This window comes from Rattus norvegicus, chromosome 6 (genome assembly GCF_021556685.1).
Source record: "Rattus norvegicus strain SHRSP/BbbUtx chromosome 6, alternate assembly SHRSP_T2T, whole genome shotgun sequence".
Classification (NCBI taxonomy): domain Eukaryota; kingdom Metazoa; phylum Chordata; class Mammalia; order Rodentia; family Muridae; genus Rattus; species Rattus norvegicus.
The window spans coordinates 113,392,659-113,418,723 of record NC_141539.1 but is presented as its reverse complement, the minus strand read 5'-3'; the positions used below and the strand labels follow the sequence as shown (position 1 = coordinate 113,418,723).

General features: G+C 46.9%; 1 protein-coding gene across 11 annotated transcripts in view; it reads right to left on the bottom strand.

Moving 5' to 3' along the window:
- The window catches only part of Adck1 (aarF domain containing kinase 1), a 99,850-nt gene that overhangs the window by 58,897 nt on the left and 14,888 nt on the right, over positions 1-26,065 (bottom strand). For 7 of the 11 annotated variants that reach the window (XM_087554126.1, NM_001399748.1, NM_001399749.1 and 4 more), the window contains 1 exon segment: positions 836-1,039. In XM_087554126.1, the coding sequence (XP_087410252.1) occupies positions 836-880 (45 nt within the window). In that variant the 5' untranslated portion in view covers positions 881-1,039. 11 annotated transcript variants of the gene reach the window in all.

The following is a 26,065-nucleotide window of genomic DNA, read 5'->3' as shown; positions in this document are numbered from 1 at the left end:
TAACTTGTGCAGGGTCTAATCCAGAGCCCCTAACGCTGGCCACCAGGACCCTCCCATGCTGGAGCAGTCATAAAACATGTGGGTGGCAGGGACCAGGAGTGTGCAGGTGTGCACTGAAAGACTTATTAAACACACACACACACACACACACACACACACACACACACACACACACACACTCTGTCTGGATCTCACTCTGTAGACCAAGCTGGCCTCAATCCACCTGCCTCCATTTCCTAAGAGCTGGGATTAAAGGCCGTGCCCAGGAGGAGTCATCAGAAGCAACCAACTAAATAGAGCCCCTTGCACTTTGGGCGTCAGATAAGAGTAAACGTCCCATCCCTGGGAGAGCAAGCAGGCTGCATAAGCGTCTGCCAGAACCTTCCAGAGAATGCCAGTGCAATGAACTGGATGGTGTATTGACGCCATCTTAGCACAGCGTGCTACCCCCCACCCCTCAGCCACAAGATGGAGTCAGTAATAGTTCTCACCTCACACTTGCTGTGAGGACCAACTGTGACAGTGTAGCACACAATAGTTATCAGCGGGCAGTAAACCTCCAGGGGCTGACACACTGAATTAGATTGAAGCGGCCGAATCCTCTTAGGTTACCAGCCAACACTGTGGAATACAGACATCTCATATTTCAGCTAGTATTTTTTAGTGATGGTCTCTGAAGCTCCTTATAGCTTCTGATTTAGCACTGAATATTGCTAAGACATTTAATCCTGCATCAGTGATGGAGTTTGGGCCCAGGCAGCAAGAACTCGGCTGCAGCCTTTTGTAAGGTTCTCTTTTCAATCTGGTCCCTCCCTGCTCCACAGCAACAAGGTACCTCCTTGCCCAGGTCTTCTCGGATGACCTGTCGGACCTCTTGCATGCTGCTCTGTGGGGCCTGACTGTGCAACACCTTCAGCGTGCTGGTGTACTCCTCCGGCAGCAGGTAGTCCAGAGCCCCCAGGTGCTGGCCCACCTTGATGAAAGTGCCCCGGTTGGCACAGCAGAGTTCACAGAGACGCCTGGCAGAGCGGAGATGTACCTGCAGGAGACAGACAAGGCAGATGAGTGAGTGCAGCATGTTCCCTGGACAGCATCCCACTCTCCTGTCTCTCTGCTCAAACACCTTTTGTTACTCCCCCATGCCCAGGGCAGGTACGTATACACACACACACACACACACACACACATATACATGTACACACACATATACACACCACACACACATGCATAAGTACACACCACACACATACATGTACTTACATAGCACACACACACTATACACACACACATACACACACATATACACACATACACACGTGCGTACATACACACAGCAAACACAGCACACACACAGTGTACACACCACACACATGTATGTACACACACATAGCACACACACGTGTACACACACCACACACATGTATTACACACACACAGCACACACACACATACATATACACATACACACACATACACACCCATATACACACACATAATATACACATGGATACGTACACACACCATATACACACACACACATGTACACACATATATACACATACACACATGCATATGTACACACACATGTACATACATAGCACATACACACTACACACACGTACATACATATATACACACATACACACATGCATACGTACACATACCACACACATGTACATATATAGCACACACACTACACACATACACACACATATACACACGTGCATACGTACACACAGCACACACACGTGTAGACACACCACATACACATGTACATACACAGCACACACACACACACACACACCCCACTCTTTTTTCATCTTTTACTTGAATGTTCTCCTCAGTGCAGTCAATTCGAATCTCACAGCAAGCCCAGCCTCTGCACACAGCCTGGAACTCCCAGTCTCCTCCCATTCCATCAAAACTCCCCACAAATGAGTATTCCCAGCTATTAACCGAGACTAATACACTGACGCGTTCAAGGGTGTGCCGAGCTAACACTTTTGACACCTACTCCTCGACCATCCAACACTTCGGGTCTGTTTGCAACTCTACCACGACAGGATAATAACAGTAATAACAGTAAATATTGGCTATTCATATATATCCTATATCTTTTAATCCTCAGAGTAGTTCAGGGAAACAGAGTTGATACCTTCAAAGACGAAAATCAGTTGTCTTATTTAGAAAATAGAAATGAATCCCCGGTCGCAGGCTACAAGACACTGAATCGAGGGCTTTATCTCTCATATGGAGCAGACTGCCGGGCAGGTTGTCACCCTGATGTGACTCTGTCCTAATAGAGCTGAGAGGTGTCCCCACATGCACCTTAGCTGCTCCTGCTGAGTCCTCAGTCCAGGCCCAGCCAGTTCACGAGATGAGGTGGGTCCTCAATTATAGGAGCTACAGCTTCTAAGGAAAGATGTGCCTTACATAGGAAACAGTGAGTTCCCGTGTGCTGTGGGGACCTGCTGCTACCTGCTCCTGCCAATGAAGTAACAGAGGAGTTTGAGCACTGAAGGTGAACTTACACTCTCGGTGTGAAGAAGAATAACAATGTAATTGACAATAGAGCCGGGTGAAGAGCTAACAAGGGTGGGAGAAATGTCTTCCCGAATAATTAGCTGCCAGGTGAGCCACCCAGCAAACGGTTGCTTAAGATCCACAGTTCTCAACCTGTGGGTCACGAAAGTTTTCACAGGGGTCACCTAGGACCATCAGCACAGATATTTACATTGTGGTTTGTAACGGTAGCAAAATTACAGCTATGAAGTAGCAATGAAAATAACCTTAGCTGTGGGTCATCACAACAGGAGGAGCTGTACTGAAGGGTCACGGCGCTAGGAAGGTTAAAAACCACTGCCTTAAATAATAAGAAAAGCACACTGGGGGACTGGAGAGCCAGCTCAGCCGTTAGAACACTGGCTGCTCTTGCAGAGGACTTGATTTGGTTCCCAGCACCCACATGGCAGCTCACTACCATCTGTGGCTCCGATTTCAGGGGATCCAGCGCCTTCTTTGGACCGCCATGGGCACCTGGCACACACTTGGTGCACACCCACACGTGCAGCCAAATATGAAAACACGTAAGATAAAGTAAATAAAAATTTAAAAAAAAAAAAAAAAAAACACCACTGCAGCCCTAAACGGCCATGTCCCAGGTCTAGGCTGTCTTCAGGCCCATGGGGATCTGGCCATTTCTAACCTGGTGAATGGCTGATGCCCATTGCGACTCATTCTAGGGCAAAACTATGTTCCTAGAGCTCCACCCTCAGTGGAGTCCTCCAGCCTTGACACAGACAGGGTCCGAGAGGCACCAACGGCAGTTGTTTCCTCTAGCAGGAGACAGTGAGGAAGGAAATAGTCCTAATTTGGAGAGCAACCCGAAAGGACTTAGAGTTCCGAGGCAAGAAGAGTGTCTTAAGAAGTGGAAAACAGGAACTAGGAGTGCAGTTAAGCTGGTAGAACACCTATGTGGCATCCATAAGGGTTACTTCAACCCCAGATGACAAAGCACTGAAAGCAGCCAGTGCCAGACAGCAGAAGGATGTGTGGAACTGGGTAGAGCAGGGGCCGTAGTTGGCCAAGGCTAAGCTGTAGTCCTGATGTGGTCAGTGTAAGTGGGACAACCATCCCAGCTTGTGTGAGCACCTGGGAAGGGCAGTGGCCGACATCAGGGTCCTCCTCAATCACTCTCCACTTTCACTTTTGAGACAGGCTCTAGACTGAAGCTGGACCATCCAGGCTGGCCAGCCAGTGAGCTCTAGGGACCCACCCCCCTGTCTCTCACACCCCAATGCTATACTTACAGATGCACACCACACACCTGACTTTTATGTAGGTGACAGGAATCCAAACTCAGGTCCCCATGCTTACACAGCAGGCACTTTATCAAACAGGCCATTTCCCCTGCCCCTAGAGGTAAGAAACCTTAGTAAATCAAACCCTAGTAAGTGGGACCATCTCCACTGCCTCTCGGTTAATGGATCCACTGCTTCTTTAACCCCAAGGCTAGGGATCAGGTTTGGGCAGCAGGGGGATTCTATGAGGACCTAAAGATGCCAGTGCCAACCTTAATGGTTCTAGTATTCAGTAGAAATGAGCAGCCAGCAGGGGCAGGCACTCGCTCCAGGGAGCTCAAAGACCAGCAGCAGCCCTCACTCTACTCCTTGTAGTCCCCTTCAGGGAAATGTAATGTGTTAAGCACCCAAAAGGCTGTTCTTAAAGATTAGCTTGTGGTCATACCTACTAACAAGTTCTTCCACCAGCCATCAGGCTGCCCAAGATAGAAAGAACTTAGCTGAGCATCAGACCCAGCCTTATTCTCTGCCCCTCATCTCTGGGAGTAGTTGCTGTGTGTCCTTACTGTTACCACCATTAGAATCTCATTGGATCTCTTTTAGGGCTTAGTCATCGCCCACTACTTAATAATTCTTCATATTCAATTTTCCCTGTTCAAATTACTTATGTAATTAGAAGCTGGGTGATACACAGTGTTAAGCCCTGAAATTAAATTTGCAATGATTAAGATGAAAACTGAAGGATTTTTCAGATCAAGGGAAAAATGTAAGCTACAGTCTGTGTGTGTGTGTGTGTGTGTGTGTGTGTGTGTGTGTGTGTGTGTGCGCGCGCGCGCATGCTGGTGCACACGCCACTATGTATGTGCATCCTGAAGGCTGAAGCATGCTTGTATGTTGTGGGGTAGCCTGGGTGCATGTGGGCCTGTGTGTGTGTCCGTGTGTGTCTGTGTGTCTATGTGTGTGCATGCACAAGCTGCTGGCAGACCTGTCCATTGTAGTTTTTAACATCTACATATCTCAGTTGCTTCCAGTCCTTTAAAAGCCTTGGCCTCATCCTGTGCAGCCCTTCCAAAAGGAAGTGGAGTTCATTGTCCATCACCTGTGACTTGAAACAGTGGCAAATGGCTATCACTTGACACAAAGGGATGGTCGCCTTTAAACAGTGCCCGAGCAACACAGAGATCTTTGGTTCATTCAAGCCTGGGGAAGCCAGGCAACCCTGGCTTACCTGTTACCTGGGATATCAATCAGCTCTTGGGTACAGTAGCTGTGTATCTACAGTATGTTCTGTGTACCTCAGGGTAAGTCACTTAGATACCAAAAACATAGACTGGTGACAAAGATATGTCATATACCCACAAACCAAGGAGCCAGGAAACTGAGTCAGCACCTACTGTATATGGCACCCCCATTTCCACAAAAGGAGCCCTGAGGTCATCTTCATCCAGCCTCTAACACACACACAGTTACACACACTCACACATAAATACCTACACACAGAGACAGAGACAGGGACAGGGACAGGGACGGGGAAGGAGAGAGAGAGAAGAGCATAGCCACTTACTAAAAACACAAGATATTCTGTTATGGTGAAAATGCAAATGTCAGCTAACAGAGTGACACTCAGACCTCAGGGTCCCTGCTCTGGTCCAGCTCCCATGGGTCCACTGGCTGCCCTTTTGGATCAGAAGCCAGGCTCATTCTAACCTTCAGGAAAGTTACTGACACAGTACAAGCTTCTGGCTTTCAGCCACTCCACTTGGCACCGCACGGTGATGAGCCTACTGACAGCTCGGATTCCATGGGGCAATGAATGAGTCTGTCTTCCCAGATCATCTTCCGGGATCTCCTGACCTCTGACTCTGATCCTTAAGCACACATCCATGAACACGCACCCTCAGAAGTACAGAAGAGGCTAACGCTACAGAAGAGCCCGCTGACCACATACTGCCCACTGAACGTCCTGGGACACGGAGATGTTCCAGTCTGGTGCCTGCACAGGGGCTAACGTGCACCTGAAATGTGGCTAGTGTGGCCGAGAAACGGCCTGTTGAGTCACTTAAGATGAACGATTACAGGGAGGACTTTTAAGGAGCTAGTGGCTGCTGAAGAGGACAACTGAGGCCTATCAGCCGGCAGCAGCTGTGCAAAAGCGTTTATCCAGTGCCCTAGTGCAAGTACACGCCTATCCCACAGTACGCACTCAAAATACAAGATTTTTAACCTATATATTACTTCTGGAAACTGGATCTCTCCCTCCCAACACTGTCTTTTTCTCTGTATCCCTCCTCGTGCTCCATCTGTCTCTGCCTTTCTGTCCATCTCTGATCTCTGTCTCTCTGTTTGCCTACCTGCCCCCTCCTCTGTGTGTATGTGGTGTGGTGTGTTTCAGTGGCCACTCCCCTTTTGTATAAGACAGAGTCTCCTGACAGACTGGAGCTTCACCAAGCAGATAAGGCTGGATGGCCAGTGAGCCCCAGGGATGATCTACCCATCTCCATGGCTCATCTCAACCTCACTGCGATCACAAGCACACATCACCATGCTCACCTTTTCATGGTTCCGAGGATCACATTCAGATTCTCACACTAGCAAGGCAAGAACTTCACCAATGGAGCCATCCCCCAGCCCCAGAACAGAGGTCTCTGATAGGTTCATAGAGATGAAACAACTCAGAGTTCAGTGACGATCTCAAAGTCTCACAGCTAGTAGAAGAGTGGTCCAAGCCTTCATCCTCTAGACACTCAGCCCTGTATCCTCTGGGCCATGTGCAAGAAAATGAGCTTTGCTGGGGGTTTTGTAAGTCCTGAGACTACAGTGTAGATGTCACTAAATTATCACCTGAGCAGTAAACATAAGTCCATACAGACAAATCTGTCAGCAGCAGGAAGGTAAGTAAGGTAACAGCCCAGTCACTCCACATGACAGGCACTGGATGGTTACCAGGTTAGAAGAGAGGTGGCCCTGACAGTTGGGTGTATTTTAGAAGGATACAAAGGATGTGCTCACCCCTAAACAAGCAAGGAGGGTCATGTAACTTGCTAGTCAATGGCACTGACACTAGAGTCGGGAAGACTTGGGCCCTAATCCTAATTTGTCCCTTAACTGTCATCAAACCTCCATAAGTTGATAACCCAGAAACTTGGTCTCTTCCTGAGCAGAAGGGGGACAATAATTATGCTCACCACTGTGGCTAAATAAAGTAAGACCTAAAGTCAAGCCCAGGTCCCTGTCCAGCATACAGCCAGTGTTCAAAAATTAGCAGAGAGACACAGAAGGGAAACAAATCAACCTTCCCAGGGAATGAAATGTCTAAAACTTAATAAAACAGAGAGTTCCCAAAATGATGACATACAAATGTCTGAAAACATTTTTTAAAATGTTAAACGTCTTTAGCCATCAGGGAACTGAAAATTAAAACTACTTTGAGATCTCATTTCATCCCAGTCAAAATGGCTAAGATCTAAAATACAGCAAAGTGGTGGTGGTGCATGCTTTAATTCCAGCATTCAGGAGGCAGATGCAGAAGAACCTCTGTGAGTTCGAGGCCAGCCTGGTCTACAGAGTGAGGTCCAGGAGAACCAGTACTACATGGAGAAAACTTGTCTGGAAAAACCTAATATACATACATATACATACATACATACATACATACATACATACATACATACATACATTCATTCATTCATACAAAAACATCTATCTCCATCCCCTGGGTCCTATAACCTAATAGAATCGAAAGCTAATTTCACAGACTGTCACATAATGTAAAGCATCACTATACAAAAAATGAAAATAGCACCTGTAGCCCACACTTTCTAATCCCACAACTTGCAGGCTGAGGCAGGAGGCTCATGAGCTTGAGGCCTATCTGGGCTAACTAGAGAATTCTCTCACCAAAAGTAAGGTGCAGGGAGGGATGGAGAGGGGGAGTGGAAAGATAGAAACACACAGAGAAATGGAGAATTATTCTAAATGTAACTTCAGGGTCCCCTCAGAGATCTACCAATTTCTATGACTACCTTTGACATCTGGTACCCATTTACTCACTGGACACCAGCTGGGCCCTTACCCAGTACCCAATCACTGGTCAGCTGGATGTACGGGCGCAGTGCCTCCTCACCAAGAGCCCAGCATCTGCCTCCCATCCCCACTGAACTATCACAGAGCAGCTGGCTGTGTCCCTGCCCAGGCTCCTTCCTTTTCACTCCCAGCTCAATAACATGCCTTATGATTACCTCATTACCAATAACCTTGCTGTAATGAGTTTTAATCTGCCTCATATTAATTAAAAGCATTGTTCTTAGAGAGCTTGGTTTGTGGTTTGAGAGTGGGGGACAATGAATCACTAATAAGATAAATTCTGTGCCGATTAATTACTGATTTGAGCCAATGAAGCAGAGGCCCGAGAAGGACCATTCTCCTTTCCTGCCTGAATCCCTGGGCCCTACCTCCCTGAACTTGGCAGAAAGGAACCAACACCAGACTGAATCCATGGGGGCCACATCAGAGCTGAGCAAGCTTTGGGAATGTCATGAAACACATACACAAGTACCCCACAGATGATAGGAAGAAGTAGGGGACAGTGAAAGACAAGGCTATAGCCTCCTAACAGAGCTGACTAAGTCTTGAATCTGATGGGTATATTGCACGCATGTTTGGCAATATCATAATGAGCTCATTACACTGTATGGTTAACATATGCCAAAGAGGAGGAGGAGGAGGAGGAAGAGGACGAGGACAAGGAGGAGGAAGAGGAGGAGGAGGACGAGGAGGACGAGGAGGAGGACGACGACAACGACGACGACAATGATGATGATGACGACGATGACAAGGACACAACAACACTGAACTACAGCACCAGCACCATGGGTAAGTCACAGAACCTCTCTCAATTTGGTCTTCAATAAACAATATCTACCTCATGAGGTTGCTGGGAAGTGAGGTCACATATGTGCTTAGAATAAGTATTTCTGTACTTGTTCTAAGGGACCCTGAGAAGTGTTTTAATCAAGTATAGTAAGATGCAAAAACACGGACGCATTTATCATGAAGGAAGTTTCAGAGTTTTTAGTCACAATCCCTGGAAGTTATGGCATGCTACATAGGGCTACACGGGAAACTACCAGGGTAGGTACAAAGTATGGAGAAAAGCCTTTGCTGTGGGCTCTATAAGAAAGATGGGGTGAGGCAGGACAGTTTAGGACTGACTGGCTTAGGTCATTACTGCAGGCTCTGGGGAGCGGGAGCTATGCCGTTGTCTGGGACCTGGTCCTGGACACTTAGATCTAAAGGAACGAGGCCTTGACTGTCTTATGAATGGAGGTGGCTGGAGAATAGGGTTCAGCATCAGTTGGTTTGCATAAGGAAGTCATACTGCCAGCTCTCTCAGAATCAGTTACCGAGAGGAAAAGCCCTTCTGGTGCCCACAAGGACACCCAAACCTCCAATGATAACAGAAAGTTAAACACTAGCTGATATGAGTCTCTAGACTGCTCCCTCAGCGGTCTCCCCAGTTCCACACACCAAGAGTGCACAAACCAGCATCGCCTACCCAGACTGCGCCCCTGCCCTGGGCGGATCCAATAGCCTCTCTGACATCACACTAGTGTCCAACCCGTGCCTGAAACATAGTGTGTCCTTCCCGTTACACCCAAGGCCATACACAAAACGTCACCCCTACATCCCAGTCTTCCCATCTTAGGAGATGGCAAATCTAAACTTGGGGGGTCTCCCGGCCATAACCGTAATGTCCTAGAAAATAAACTTCTGTTACCTTCACATTCTCATTTGAAACACAAACCCTATGCATCCAGCAATGAAGGGAGAAGGGAGGAAGATGAAGCCTACAGTGGCCCCAGTTTGCAGCGGAGTCTGTGAAAAACACCCTTGAGTTGATAGATGGAGTTAAGCCCAGAAAGAGTTCACAGTCCAAGAGAGAGACGTAAAGAGAAATGATACTAAAGAAAAGCTGGCGATGTGTGCAGGGCCCATCCCTGGTGCTCAGCTTAAGGCTCATCAGCCTGCACGAGTGCAAGACCTGCCAGAGTCCAGACAAACCCCGAAAGACTAGAGCTAGGTACCAGGACTCACGTGTGGCATATTCTTACCATCAAGCCTGGAAAAGCACAATAATTCATATCCACAAAGTTCTGGCCTCGGTAGCCAGAGATATCCTAAATACTATCTCAGTCCAACTAACAAATACTAAAGCAAGACCTGAACAAGATCTATTTCCCCCCCCCCAAAAAAACTTAAGAAGGCCTCAGATCAAAATTTAAGAATGTCCATTGCAAAAATATATAATACCCAAAAGGATAAAATGCAATCTCTAAAAACTATTGGAAACCTCACAGATATGCAGACGACAGAGAAGGTATGACATACTACGTCCTGAGAAGCGGGACAGATAGCAAACAAAATCCACTAAGGTGAAACCAATGCTACAGTTATTAAAGGACAGCATTAAAGCCAGGCCGGATGACGCAGGCCTGCATTCCCAGCACTCAGAGGTGAACGATCAGATCCAGGCTCAAAACCCTGTCTAGACTAGAAAGTGAGTCTAAGCCAAGGTAGGCTTGTGAGGTGGTCTGGGTGCATAATGCCACCGTACGTCTAAAGAAGAAAGACAGGTTAAAATGATAGTTTCCAGACCAACGAGTGCACATCCACAGCTCCTTCTGTAAGGGCCTTGCCAATGCTGTTCGATCACAGCAACAGAAAAGCATCTAGCCACAAAGAGTCTCGCCATGTAACTCCAGCAGGCACGGAACACGCCATGTGGACCAGGCTGGCCTCCAACTCACACAGACCTGCCTGCCTCCTTCTCTCAGGTACCACCATGTTTACCTGGCCTTCTTCAAACATGGCTTCGGGGGACTGAACTCAGATCCTCAGGCTTGTGTGGCCATGAGCCATCTCCCAGACCAATGCCCATATCGCCATAGGGAACGGAGTTTGAGGCTGAAGGGCTTGGTCTCTAGAAGTGGAACTAACACTGCCAACAATAATTTAGGGAGGCATGAAGCAAAAAGAGAAAAAAAAAAAAGTTGTCTTGGCTTCCCTGGAATCCCAACACGTAACTCAAGCACTCAGCAAACAGTAAAGGAGTTGCAAATTTAAGAGTATAACAGTGTTACTAATGGCAACTCGGGGTCCCCCCCTGCCAAAGAGCCTGCACAGATGCCCACAGGAGTTGGGGACCTGCACTTGTCAATCTGGAAAGTATCCATCTGGGAGCTTCGTGGCCAGAAAAGCTACAGAGAACCCTTCCCTCCATCTGCCCCTTAATCACACACAGTGAGAAAATGCATAATTAATTTGTTCTCACAGTTGCTCGGCGACCGGAAAAGTGGGGGCATTTCTGGAATGGCTGTTACAGACAAGAATAACAAATGCCAAGGCCATGAGCAGAATAGCACACCCAGACAGCCTGCATCCCCTCTTGGCTCACTGTGCTTGTACAGGATGCCTGCCTGGATGTGGGATGACAGTGTCTTTTTCACATCTATACAGCCCTGTACTCTCATGGCTGATAGCAGAAATCAAAGCAAACCCTCAAAAGATATGGGTGAGAAAGCCTTACTCCTAGAAGGACAGTGAAGGCGAGCAGGTTCAGGGGCATGTGGAGAGCATCTAGGGAAAACTGACCTTGGGCAGTGGCTAGATGATGTGACTTCAACTTGAGTGGGTCTGAAATCAACTAAGAGAAATGCTTCCCCAGAAGAGTTATCTGAAGGGGGAGATCCCCAGAGTGGACAGTACCTTCCAACAAAAGCCCAGATAGAAAGAGCTGAGGAAACGGCAGTGCTGCTTTTGCCTGCTTGCCTTTGCTTCTTGTGGCTAAGTCCATCTACTACACTGCTGTGCTGCTGCCACCACCACCACCGCTATCCTTCAGAACACAGTTTCCTGAGCCTTCCTAGGAGGGCTGGAGATTGGTGGGTCTCTGGGAGTCTTCTAGGCCTTTGGAGACTGGAACTGCAGAAGCATCCATCCTCCTACAGTCAGAAGCTAGAGGGAGGGCTCTTAACCTTTCCAGTGAACAAACGGCCACTGTTGAACTACCCAACCTGTCCTGGTCAGCCAGTCTAATTATACTACTTTGTATACATCCATGTTCTGTCTTCTGCTCCTCTAGAGCAGCAGTTCTCAGCCTCCGGGTCGCAACCCCTTTGGGAGGTTTTACATCAGATATCCCACATTTAAAATATTCATATTATAATTCATAACAGTTATCAGGTAGCAACAAAATAATTTCATGGTTGGGGGTCACCACAACAATAAGGAACTGTATTAAAGGATCGCAGCATTAGGAAGTTCAGAACCTACAGACTCCTAATACAAATGACATTAACACTTGTTAGTCTAATCACATGCATTAATGACACTGTGATTCTTTAGAAAAGTGTCCTGGTTTAGAGATGTATACAGGAATTATAGCTTAAAGTTCTTCAGAGATAAGTAAACATGATTCAGGGCAACATATTTCAGGCGGAGGTGCCAGGTACAACATTCATTTTATTACTCTCTGTGCTCTGTAATGACATTTGGGATTTTTCATAGTGAGATTTGTTTTCCTAACAGACCCAACAGCAGTTCACACCCTGCAGAAGAAAATCAGGCTGCTAATAACCCCACGATCCTGAGACAGGGGGATGAGAGGGACACTGCCCAGGTACTTACATAATGGTAATCACACTGTGGAAGCTCTTGGAAGAATGACAAAGGCAGGGGAGCACTAGAGAGAGAGGGGGCATAAGAACGGACCAGCTGATGCTGGCCTTGAAGATGGGAAGGGCCAAGACACCTGGGGCATCTCTAAAAACCAGGAAACGACTCAGGTGCTCTCTTAATTAGGGTTTCCATTGCTGTGAAGGGACACCATGACCATGGCAACCCTTACAAAGGACAACATTTGTTGGGTAGTGCTGGTGCACGTCTTTAACCCCAGCACTCAAGAGACAGAGGCAGGTGAATCTTGAGGCCAGGCTGGTCTACAGAGCAAGTTCCAGGACAGCCAAGACTACATGGAGAAATCCTGCCTTGAAAAACAATTAAGTAATTAAGGAAAGAATTTAATGGGAGCTAGCTTATATTTTCTGAGGTTTAGGCCATTATTGTCATGGCAGCACACAGGCAGACATGGTGCTAGAAAGGAGTTGAGAGGTCTTCATCTGGATCAACAGGGAGAGAGAGTGACACTAGGCAGGCTTAAGCATCAGACTTCAAAGCCCATTCCTTAGTTACAGGCCTCCTCCTACAAAGCCACACCTACTCCAAAAGGCCACGCCTCCTAAAAGTGCCGCTCCCTGTGGGCCTACGGGGGGGGGGGGGGGGGGGGTCATTTTCATTCAAATCATCAAAGGTGTGGTGGCACACACTTTTAATCACAGCAGAAGCAGGGGCAGGAGGATCTCTATGAGTTCAAGGACAGCTTGGTTTATACAGTAAGTTCTAGGCCCGCCAAGGTTTCATAGTGAGATCCTGTCTCAAAAAAAGGAAAGAGGGAAGGAATGAGGGAATAGAGGAGAGGAAGGGGACAGAGGGAGAGAGGGTGGGAGAGGGAAGGAGGGAAGGAGGGAAGGAGGGAAGGAGGGAAGGAGGGAAGGAGGGAAGGAGGGAGGGAGGGAGGGAGGGAGAGAGAGAGAGAGAGAGAGAGAGAGAGAGAGAGAGAGAGAGAGATTAGAAAAATCAAGGAGATGGACTCTTCTCTCAGAGACTCCACAGGGAGCGCCAACTGCTGACACCTTCATTTTGTGCACACAGAATCACTCTGGGCTTCTGATCTCCAGTCCCCTAAGACTGTATTGTTTGAAGCCACCATTCACTAGTAATGTGTTACGGCAACCATAGGAGACTCTCATAGCCGCTGTCTTGAAATGCTTTATTTCTGGATTGCTGTTTCTAACTGAAACCTGACTGCAGTGAGTCTACTCTGGGATATTTAGCTCACACACGTTCTTGGAGGCTATTACCTATGCTGTGGCACACTGGCCCTCCCCAACCCCAGCCTCCCTCCTCACCTCTGCCCTGCAATCTCTGAAGCTCTACTGAGGGTGGCTTACATTCTGCCATTGCCCTGCAGCCCTGCAGGGAGGCTGCTTTAAGCATGGTGAGAATCAGAGTCACACAGGAGCCATATCGCATCTAGCCCCATCCATGGCTAGAATGACTACAGCGATGTCAAAGGTCACATGACAGAGACTTCCACCGCTTTCGGGTGCAGACCCTGACCATGTACCAGAATGGGGGCTGCAAGCTCTTGAGAGTGCCCATCATCAGTGTGGCAAGGTAACATAGACATAGGAAAGGAAACCTGCTCACCCTTTGAACAGAGCCCAGGGAACTACGAAGCCAGCTCTGGTCCTCTGAGAGCCTCCCAGTCTCTCATGCTGGATAGCTCTTCAGGCACAGCCCAGGTCAGAGAGCCCTCCTCAACCTCGCCTTCATTTGTCCCATGACTACATTTTATCTTCTTTGGGACACTTAGCAAGAGTTCAAAATATCTTGCTCCTTCTCTCAACAAAGAATATATACATATATACTATACCTACTATGCTGGGTGTATGATACAGCAGCAAGAGAGACCAAGTCCCTGTCTTCTTGGAGTGGATGCTCTTGTGAGCTCCACAACTCTTATTCACCTCATCTCCTCAATAATGGACCACTGACCAAAAGTAATTAAAAAATAATAATAACTTAGCAGGGCAGTGATAGTGGTAGTACACACCTTTAATCTCAGCACTCAGGAGGCAGAGGCAGATAGATCTGAGTGAGACCAGCCTGGTCTACAAAACAAGTTCCAGGGCAGCCAAGACTACACAGAGAAACCCTGTTTCAGTGGGGGGAGGGGGGGGAGTGTACCACCATATACCCAGCATCCCACACAGTGGCTGGCATATGATAGCTGTTCACTAAGTGACTATATTAATAGTCACACAGAGAGGCTGTGTCCAACAATGAAGCTCAGCATGGAGATGTCCCTTATGATCATTGAGACCCGTCAGGTTGGAGACCCGTCGCCAAGTCCAGAGGGAGGGAAAGCCTAACAATAGGTTGGGGGAGGTGTGCAATATAGATGGGGAAGAGGCAGCACCACAGTTCCCAAACTACTTTGCCTCAAATTAGCCTCAAACATGTGCCGCTGTTGTCAGTCAACAGTTTATCTGTATATTTAAGCAAAATTATTCTGCTAATTGGACATATGTCTCATGGCTCTACGAGGCAGAGTCTATTAAAAAGTCTTGCTGTAACAGGCAAAGCTTGGAGAGGAGTTTTTACTTGGGGACAGGAAGAGCACTGAGTGGATTTTAATTTGGTAGAAAATAGCTGCTTGGGGCCACAACAGTGAGAAGCAGGAAGGAAAAGCAGCCTGGGACTGCTACTCTTAACGAGCAGTCAGACAGCAGCAGCAGCAGCAGCAGCAGCAGCAGCAGCAGCAGCAGCAGCAGCAGCAGCAGCGCCTTCCTCCACACCTCACTAGTAGAGCCAGGTCATTCCCATGTTCCTATTTTAGAGGTGCGGCCACTGAGGCAAGAGTACCACAACCACCCTACCTGCCCAGGTGTGAAGCTGTCCTCCCAGTCCCTGAGGCCTGACCTCTTGAACACATTAAGGTATGAGAATTCCTAGATCCAGGATGAACGCCCCAAAAGGCTACAGAAGAAATGACTACAAGCTGAAGGCACGGAGGGCAGCAGGGTGCAGAATGTTGAGACGTAGCAGCTGTCTGAGGAAACAGGAATCCATGCCTGTGAGACTGTGGGCTTGAGCAGTTCTGGATGCTCACAATCAGGAAGGTTTCAGAGGGGCTATATACCATGAAGCCCAACTGAGTTCCTAAGGTGTGCTTAACAATAGCCTACCTGCTTCTCCCACCCCACCCCCCAAAGAAACAAAAAACAAAAAACAGAGCCACGTCCTAGCCCCTGGGGCCTATAGTTGTAACCTTATTTGGAAGGAGGACTTCTGTCAACATTACTGAGAATTTTCAGATGTGATCAGCCTAGACTATCAGGGGACAAGGGAGATATGCCTACGCCCAATGTCCTTACAAGAAAGAGAAGGGAAGATGGAGGCACAAGTTGCAGGGATAAAGTCATAGGGCTGCTTGGGGCTTCCAGAGGAAACCAAAGATTCTTCGCTAGGGCCCCCAGAACTAGCACGGCTCCGTTATCCTTTGACTGTAGACTTCTGGCCTACATGGACTGTGTTAAGCCACTCATTTTAAGTCATTTGTAGGACGTTCACAGGGAGGTAGACAGTCACTTACCTCACGTGTGCCAGAGCTCCCTCATCTGAAAGGGGGCTGGCTGGGGAAGAAGCCATCGACTGGAGGAGGGACACAGCAGAGCTCAGAGGGAGGGGAGAATCAAGAATGAAATATAATGACATATGCATGAGGGTGGCACTGGGAAACCCCATACTTCATATCTAACCTAGGACATTTACTTTTTTTAAGTTTCCTTACAATGAGAACAGTGGTGTCTACCTTACTAGATAATCAGGGAGTCAAGACAGATTACAGTCCTGGGCATCATATCAGTCTTGTAATTAGAGTTCAGTCCATGTGAACACCCGCTCTTGGCATCAGAGAACCCGTCTCACCTGGCTGGGATGCATCTAAGATGGGCAACAGCAGGTAGACACTGGGTTTCTGCAGTTCCTGCCCTGCTGAGGGCCTTGCATTAGGTGCAGACTCTGCAGTTCTCTGTGGGGAATGGGATGGTCACCATCCCTACCACCCATGAAGCCAGGAGGCAGGGACAAATTAAAAGCAGCCTCATAGGTGCGGGCTGTGAGACGTTGCTACAGACACACACACACAGGTACTTAGCCAGTATAGTCAGAGCTTAGCACCAGAAGTATAGGGGCCTGATTCATGTCACTAGAGCCACAGCCTTTGGAAAGTGTGACTGCTTCGGAGCAGTAGAAGTAAACCCCATCCCACCGGGCTTCTGTGAGCCTGATCCAGTCCCAGGACATTAAAAAAGAAAAAGAAAAGAGGCGATCCAAGAGCAGAGTAGAAAGAGAGTGACCAGACTCAGCAGGGGAGAGAAGGCAGCAATGGCAGGTGGGGGCCGGCCAAGGTCTGGCCCAGCATCCGCTACAGATGGCTTTAGGTTTGCTTCCCAAAAGAGGACCCAATGCCACTGAGGAAAAAGAGGTACAAAGGCAGCTGTAGATAGGACATGGAATGCTATTAGCACTGCATCAAAGAAGAGAAAAGACCTGCAAGACGGCCTGGCAGGTAAAGACGCTCACTGCCAAGACTGAGCACAATTAGGTCCCAGGATTCATAATCCATATGGTGAAAGGAGAGAACTGACTCCTGCACCACACACACACACACACACACACACACACACACACACACACACACACACACACCAAAAATAAGTAAATGTAATTCTCTAAAATTTTAAAGAGGTGACTAGAAAAATAGTTCACTAGGTGAGGGCACTTGTTGCTCTTGAAGAAGACCCAGGTTCAATTCTCAACTCCTATAACTCTAGTCCTAGGGGATCCTATGCTTTCTTCTAACCTCAGTGGGCACTAATCACACACATGGCACATATACATACATGTGGGCAAAACATACACACATAAAGTAAAATGACTAAGTCTAATGTTTTAAAGATGAATTAGTGGTGCGATTTCATCAATGTTAATTTTTCAATGTTTCACGTGTTTTAAAATACAGGTGTGGGCTAGAGAGATGGCTCGGCAGTTGAGAACACTGTTCTGCAGAGGTCCTGAGTTCAATTCCCAGCAACCACATGGTGGCTCACAACCATCTGTAATAAGATCTGATGCCCTCTTCTGGTGTGTCTGAAGACAGCTACAGGGTTCTCATATATACTAAATAAATAAAAATTTTTTAAAATGCATTCTTAAAATACAGGGGCTCTATGAAATATGAAAAAGTAGGGCACTATCAATGCATGGTCCCTAGGCCACTAACAAGCCTAGATCAAGTGAGAAGGTAGTGGCATGTCCTTGGGCCTGTAGAGAGGCCACCACAGGTAAGCCCAGTCTCTGGGGGAAACTGCAGTCCTGCCATGCTTTCCCCATAGGAAAGTCAGTGTGGCCCCTAAGTCTCCCAGACTGAGCCAAAGCCCACTCCTGTGGACCAACCCCAGGATCCGACAGGCTTCAGGACCAGGGCCCCTGGAGAGAACTGCATGGATGTGTGGTGCTCAGAAAAACTTGGGGACACAGGTCAAAAGGAAAGTACCAGCCCAGTCACAGACTGCTTCCGTCACCCCAGAGAACCAATCCTCTGGTGACCCCCACCCCAGGACACTACGTGCAGCTCAGGCTCTGAAGAATTTATCAGACTGTGAGAAAGCCAGTCACAGAGATATCGAGGATTCAATTTCCCTTCCCTATGTTTGCACGCAAAGGCTCAGGATAACAATAGAAAGCAGAGAAAGGGAGTCTGAGGGGCACAGGGTGTGAAAGTCCACTGAAAACAGGCCACACCAGGTGGACAGGCACTGCATGTGCAGAGGGAGGGTGAGACAATGACGCAGTCCCCAGGCTCCAGATGAGGCTCCAGCATAAAAACACACGCAGTGCTCCTGCACCCCCAGCTGGGAACCAGTCAGATCCACCCCTCCATCTCCCCTATGTGCTGCTGGTGAACTCTTGTTAAGCTTCACAGGAGTGGGGAGTGGGGAGTCTCAATAGGGCATAACGCTAACTCTTCCTTCTCTTCTGCTTGGGACAGAGAATCACTGATTAGATTGGTGGGTGGCAGCATGTCCAGCTCACTCACACTTCCTGTCTTCTTTGCTTGCTTTCTGGATCTGCTTAACTGCCTAAGAGGCCAGCCTCCCCCTCCCCCCAAGCCTGGCTTGTCCATCCACGAGCCTGGGTAAGGAAGTCTATCCAGTTAGGAGGTGATGTCAGCAAGCTCACCCAAACCTCATGCTACAACCCAGCATTTACCAGTAACACAGCTGACACTGATTGCCTCCCTACGGCACCCTGTGTCTCCTTGGCTCTGCTTCTCAGGCAAGAAGAGGACGATTACCCACTACCTCCTCAAGTCTCAATACCACAGTAATTAAGAGAATACACCCCACTGAACTGAAGCACCTCACACAGGCCCAGCCGTCTGCTCAGAACATAAGGTAAGGTCAACTGAAAGGCTTAATGGGCATGGTACAGTCAGGATCAAGGCCCTTTCCTGTGTTATGACATCCCCACCCCCATCTCTGTCTCTGTCTCTCATATTTGGGGGGGAGAGGAGGGTCCTATCTGTCTCTGTCTCTGACTCTATGTGTGGTTATGTATCTGTCTCTGTGTGTGTGTCTATCTGTCTTTCTGTCCCAGTCTCTGTTTCTTTTTGTGATACATCTGTCTGTCCCACCCAACCCACCCCCACCACACACACACACACACACACACACACACACACACACACACACACACACACCACTAACAGAATAAAAGCTAAAGAAATTTTCAGTCACTGGTGACTTTAAACATTCTACTTCACTGAACGTTTTACAAAATGGTACGTGAGACTGTCCCATGACTTTCTGCTCCACAATATGAAACCTGGCCTCAACACCCTCAGTGACTTGGCAGTAAACCCATGTTTGAATCTGCAGTGTCCCCACAGGTTGATGTTTAAACAGTCTATTCTCAGTTAGGTTGCCGTTTTGTAGGTGGTAGAGCCTTTGAGAGGTGGGGCTGGACTGGCAGAAGGTGGCTAGCAGGGGGGCTTTGAAGGTTATGCTGGCTTCCAGTTCTAGCTCGAGTGCTCTGCTTCCTGTCTGACTGTGTGAACGGTGCTTCATGCTTACACTGCCTTGCATGGGCACCATGATGAACTGAAATGTCTCTGATACCCTGAGCCAAAATGAACCTTCCCTCCTGTGACATGTTTCTGTCAGGTATTTGCTTACAGCAAAGCAAACGTAATGAATCACACTGAACTAATCTCTGTATCTAGCTCATGGACAGTCCCCCAAATCTTACCATAAGCCCCAGTCAAAATCACTTTGCCCCTGAAAATACATGTTTCCACTTCACCTTTCCAGAGTCAGCTTCAGTCCTGCCTTAATACACTACCTCACCCATCTGAGGCCACTCTGCTCTGGTAGGCCTCAGGGGTCTTGTTTGCCTTTGGACGTCTGTCTCTGGCCACACCGCCAGGCATGCACCTGATCTCATCTGCCTTAGGCTGTCTAGAATTAAACCAAATAGGAAATGTACTAAGAAAGTAAATGGCTGGTTTCTTACTGTCAAAGACAAAAGTATCATATAAGGAACTGGAAAAATCCAAATGAATCTGGGACTGGAAGAAAGAGAAGGGTCTTTCTTTCTCTGGATACCCTGGGATATAGAATCCCAGTGTATCAATTTAGATGGGGTGAAGAAAGCAAGAAAAGGAAGGAACAGGCTGGGGAGATGGTTCAGACAGTGAAGCAGCACGGTGTAGGCCGTGAGGCCCTGAGCTGGATCTCCAGAACTTATCTGAAAGCCTTTGTGTGGCAATGTACACAAACAATAAAAGAGCTGGGCAAACCCCTGAGTCTCACTGACCTGCAAGCCTGGCTGAGTCAATGAGCCACACGTGCAGTAACAGATCCGGTCTCAAAAACTAAAGGTGGTGCTCGATCAAGGAAAGACATCAATCGTCAATCTCTGGTCTCCAAACACACAAACACTCATACACATACGCATACACAAACAAGTTCAGACATTATATACACACGCAACACAACCATAAATAAATAACTAAGGAGCCATCAAGGTTACCCTGTGTTTCAAGTTCTCATCTACAAAGAAAGTAATTCGGTACCAAGTCTCTCCTTTCTGTTCATTCAACAGCTAAGGTCAAGACCATTGCTACATTCTTACAGAGGGAAGCAGAGGTTCTTGGTAAAACTGACCAGGTAAGAAGGCTCCTGATCCATGATGGCTCCGTTTCAAACCTGGACCACACAAACCTCTCCCTGCATCATTCCCCTTGGATTATTGATCATTCTATGACCTAACAAAATGCCAATCATACTTCAAACTCAAACATCCTTCTCTGAGAGTTCCCTGGATTACCAAGACTCATGGGTTTTAATTAATATTAAATGCAAATCACCTTAAGCAATAAAAAGAACCTACTGGAGACATAACCGGGACGTCTAGTGAGAGAGTGGCTTCAAATCTGACTCAATACAGGAACTCCAAGAACTCAATTCTTCTATACCAACTTCACCCACAGATGGGCTTTCTCCTCACAGTGGCAAGATGGCCGCCAGCAGAAACAAGCCAACAGCCTACACTTTCATTTAACCCGACAGAAAGAGAAAGTGGAAATTCCAAAACAAATAATGTTAACTGGCCTAAACTGTCTCTAGAGACCACCTCTAAATCAAGGCAAACTCAGACAATGTGTGAGGTTGCTTGAATGTGGATGGGTACATTTATGTGAAGAGACAGACAGAAAAACAGACAGATAGATGACAGACACTAGACAGAGAGACATGGACACATAGATCATCAAAGAAAAGTCTAGTTGTTCCATATGAAGAGGGTACCCACTACAGCCCAATCTTCATTCAGAATCAGCTCCATCCTGTCCTGTCACCTCCAGCCTTTGACTGGATGTCTACACTCAGAGCGATGTCCTTCTGGAGGGTGAACAGTCCAGTCACACAACCCTCAGTTACAAGCATCTAGGCATCAGGAATCCATTCTCCAAAGCCCATCCTTAAACCCTCAGCTGCCTGGCACTGCACCATGTGCTTTCTCTTCTTCTCCATGATGCAGGGAGTCTCAGAGCCAGCCTGCCAGTGCCAGTCACTGACTGCCACAGCCATGGCTCTAACACACTCTAGAACCCAGGGATGCCAGCTTGAGCAGTGACACGATGATGCTCAGCCTCCTTTATCAGCCACGATGAGAACTCTCCTGCAGTATTTAATCACGCTCTCCTATGCCTGCTGGAGCCCCCTTGCCAGGGGCCACGCCTAGGAACCAGCCTATAGCCTGTTATCTGGTACATCCAGTGCTGCCTTTGCATCAAAGGCCTGGCTGCACCTTCCTCATCAGGTCCCCATTGCTGCTGTGGGTTGCCCTGGTGCTGTTTACATGCTGATGTTAATTCTGCTTCCTCTAGAGGGCAAATACTCAGGTCATTTCATGTGAACCTTCTCCCCATTTTAAGTGGTCAAATAAAGGCTACAGCCTGTGATTGGGCAGTGGAAGGGAAAGGTGAGGCTGGATGTTTTAGAGAGTGGGGGAAGAGAGGGAAGGAGAAGAAGATAGAGGAAGAGGAGGTGGAAGGAAGATGGAGAAGAGCCACATGGCCTGGATAACCCACAAGTAACAAGGATCTCAGAGCTGGGGAACTGAGTAGTGTAGTGGTCGATCTGCCCAATCTAGGCATGCAGCTTATACATCTTGTAACTGAGTTGTGCGTTTTTGGCACAGGCTTACTGAGGTTGGAAGTTTACTACAACAAACTGGCACCCATCATGCCCATCACATTAATTATAACCCAACTAACAAGAGCTAAAAGTCCACCGCCCCTCCTCACCACTCCCAATAAAGAGCTGGGGCAGCAATCTAAAGCTGCAGCAATGTGTGGATTGACAGCTGACTGGGTCTGAGGGGCCTACAGAGAACTGCAGAGAGGTCCCTTCCCCAAGCCCCAGGCAGATGCTACAGCCAGGGGCAGCAACCCAGCCCTGAGCTGGACTTGGGCAGCTCCAGTGTAAGATTCCCAGGGAGGGACAGGGGACCCTGGAGCACAACTGCCTGGCAGGTAGTCTTCTGGAAGACACAGTGAGCTGATTGGAGCATCTAAGCCCCAGGAAGCCTTTCCTTGCTTGTTTCCTACAAAGGACAGCCAGACCCACTCTCCCCAACTGCTTGCACTGCAGGCTACCAGAGATCAGTGTGCACTCTGGCAGCAGCAACCCAGACAAAAGACAGAGAGCCTGCTCAGAAGCACAGAAGCCTCAGGTCTTTCTACAGTCAGCCCCTCTCTGGGAATAAAAGAATCTGAGAGGACTGCAGTGTCCTAAAATGAACAGCAGAGGGAGACAAAGGCACAAAATACTCCAGCTCAGGTAATAAAAAATTATAAACTGATTATATATATATTGATACTTAAACATGAGAAACACAAAAAATACCTTTTGGGCTATATGGGAAGTTATTTTTAATGGGTCAACGGGAATGAATTTAAAAGAAATAGACACCTTGAAATTTACGGTTCTCAAAAGACAGAGACCTAGATTAAAAAAAAATTATGTGTCTTAAAAAAAGGATTAGAGCAAACACTAGACAAGTTCATAGATGAGACTGAGCAACAGAGAGATACAATTAAGACTTGGCAGCATGGCCTAGAGGAAACACTAGAACTGAAGGCACAGGAAATTATAGATCATAATAAGTGACAGAAAGAGGAGAACAAAGGTGGGAGACAGGAGCTGGAAGAGATGCTGGAAAAGAGGATTCAGCAATTCACAGACCAGACTGAACAGCAAGAGACAGAGATACAATCTGGAAGCAGACGGGAGAATAATTTACTAAAGGTAGTAATAAGGCGATGCCACAATATCAGAATCACGACATGAATGAAGTGTTAAATGTGGAGGCAGAACCTCGAACAGAGGGTACAGGAACTCAAGGAACAGGAGGAGCAGCAGGAGGGGAGATATGAGCATGGGCACAGACCTGAAGGGAGGAACTTAAAACTTCAGTTGACAAAATACTCAGGTAGAGACACAAGGTACAGTTAGAGAAAGCCAACCAGTGGTTATTAGAGACAAAGTTTAGTTTATCTGCTTAGTGTATAACAGAGACCTCCAGACGATGACCTTACACAGGGTCATGGGGATGCATTCGCCATTTACAAAACAAATCCTGACTTCTTGGGCTATTAAAATCCGAACAATACCCCAGGACTGGAAGGATATGGCAAAAACAACATTAGAACCTGTGCCTCTCTTGCAATGGCTCTCACGGTGGAGAGAAGAGTGAAGGGGACAGCACAACACAGTAGAGCCAGTCGGTAGGTGCAGCCGATATTAAGCCCCACAGAAGGTGAGGTTAGGGGCATTGAATGAAAAAATGCTTTAGGGAAGAGTTAAAAACGTCTTGCCAGGACGATTCCTCGGGACCTTTGAATATGGTCTACTTATGGGGTTTCTTTGCCTGGTATAGAGCCTGAAAGAGGCTTATACAGTAAGTAGACAGAGATATGAAATAATAATTTAGGCCTTGTTATCATGAAGGTCAGGGCATGAGACAGCGGAAATACTGTCTCGTCCGTTAATGCTTGTTCGGATTTCTTTATCTGCTTTGATTTGCTTATCAAAATGAGTGTGGTTTTGAGTCTGGACTTGGGGTGTTTGGGTTGTCTTTTGTTTGTTTCTTTTGTTTTGTTTTATTTTTGTTTTTGAAGGAAGTCTCTGCATTTGTGTTGACAGGAAAGGAGACGGCTCTGGACCCCTTCCAGAGGGCTAAGGATCAGATATGACGGGAAGACCCCCTGGAGAACTAGAAACATTTCAAGAGAATCAAACAGGACAGGTAAAGAATCTTCGTGCCGTCCTTCACATGGCATGGATGAAGACTTCTTACAATGGGTTATTAATAAAATTGCCTCATAAAAAGGCAGCTGCCTTTACCTGCTCAAACATGGAGAATTCATCCTTAACCGATCTGTGCAGCCTGCATAATTCACATGAATATCTTAATGGTACGAAAATTTTGTTTATGAGATTCATATATTACCGAATATACAGCTTTGGTGAGTGAGATTCATCCTCAGAGATGCTGTACTGACCTGCTTGGGCCCCTGCTTCTGGTTGCTGTCCAGAACAGCTTTGGAGTTTGCCATGGAATCCAGGTCATCGTACTCATCCAACCTTTCAGACGGATCCGGTCAGAAGTTCAGTCAAGCTCTGAACCTTCCAAATATGCAAAGACTGAATAATAGATTTTAAAGCTAGCTTTCCTAAACCTAACCAAATTTCTAATTTCCCTACCCCTCACCACCTCTTTAAAGCATTTTTTTTGTTACCCCTATTCAGCAGGAAGAAGTTATGAAGAGTCATCAGCCCAAGTCCCTTAGGACAGGCTGGATGGTTCTGCTTATTCTATGAATTATAGATATATTGTCATTTTAAAGGATATTTTACAAATGTAGCTTTGAAAAGGGAGGATTCAGAAAGCTTAGATTCAGGGATTTCTACCTTTCCTTTCCTCTTCTCTATCCTTCCTTCTTAGGTAAAGGAAAGGGAGTGGAAGAGCAAAAGGGAGATATAGTAATATCATAGAAATTAGAGGAATAGACAAATGGGGATAGGTTATCAAATTTACCCTTAAACAAAACATTGTATAGCCACATCTTACATTGGTAGAAATCTTTATAATTGATGCAAATTGAAGTTACACTTTTACATTGGTATGCAATTTATAGATTGATACAGATTTAAGGTTTTCATTGGTGTGAATTTCTTATATTCGACACAAGATTTATAATTAATATTGTTATTCCTTGACAGCCATCATGCTTGTGCAACTCAACAAGAATACACGGCTTGGACCCAGTCCTTCTATAGCTGACATTACAAACTGTTTGGGATGATCAAGGAACACAGTTAAGGGCCAGACAATAAACTTGTGGCTATATTATATCCTGATTTAATTATAATAAAGTGTTTTCAATTTATTCAAATAGAAGTGATTAAGAATAGTTAAGGTTTAATGGTTCAGATATACTTTGCATAGATAGTCTTCAAAGGCGCCAGAAGTCTATAGAATATGACATTTATGGCCATTTCTTTATTAAAGATCATTTGACCAGAGACTTGTCTGCTCCTGAAAGCACCCTTTCTTGGTTCAAAGAAGAAATTGAACATCGATGGAGTTGCTCTAGTTGTGACAAGACAACCACTAGGCAAGAATTCCTCAATTCATCTACAGACAAAATACTGTCCAAGAAAAGGACACACTATGAGGAATGGTCAACTGGTAGCTCTGCTGAGACAGGGTAAGCAGTCCTTCATAATTCTGCTTTACAAAGGTCTGTCAGATGATCCTGGGCCAGAAGGCTGAAGACTGATGCTCCAACATTTTGAGGAATGAGAGACTGTCCAGGTAGTCAGCTATCTCTACAAATTCATTAAGTTTTGGAAAATATGTTTTGTGCTTCTTATATTTTCAGGTAATATTAGTCATTCTCGGATTTCTGACAGGGTTGAAGACTGGTTGTAGTCTCATAGTCAACTCAAGCT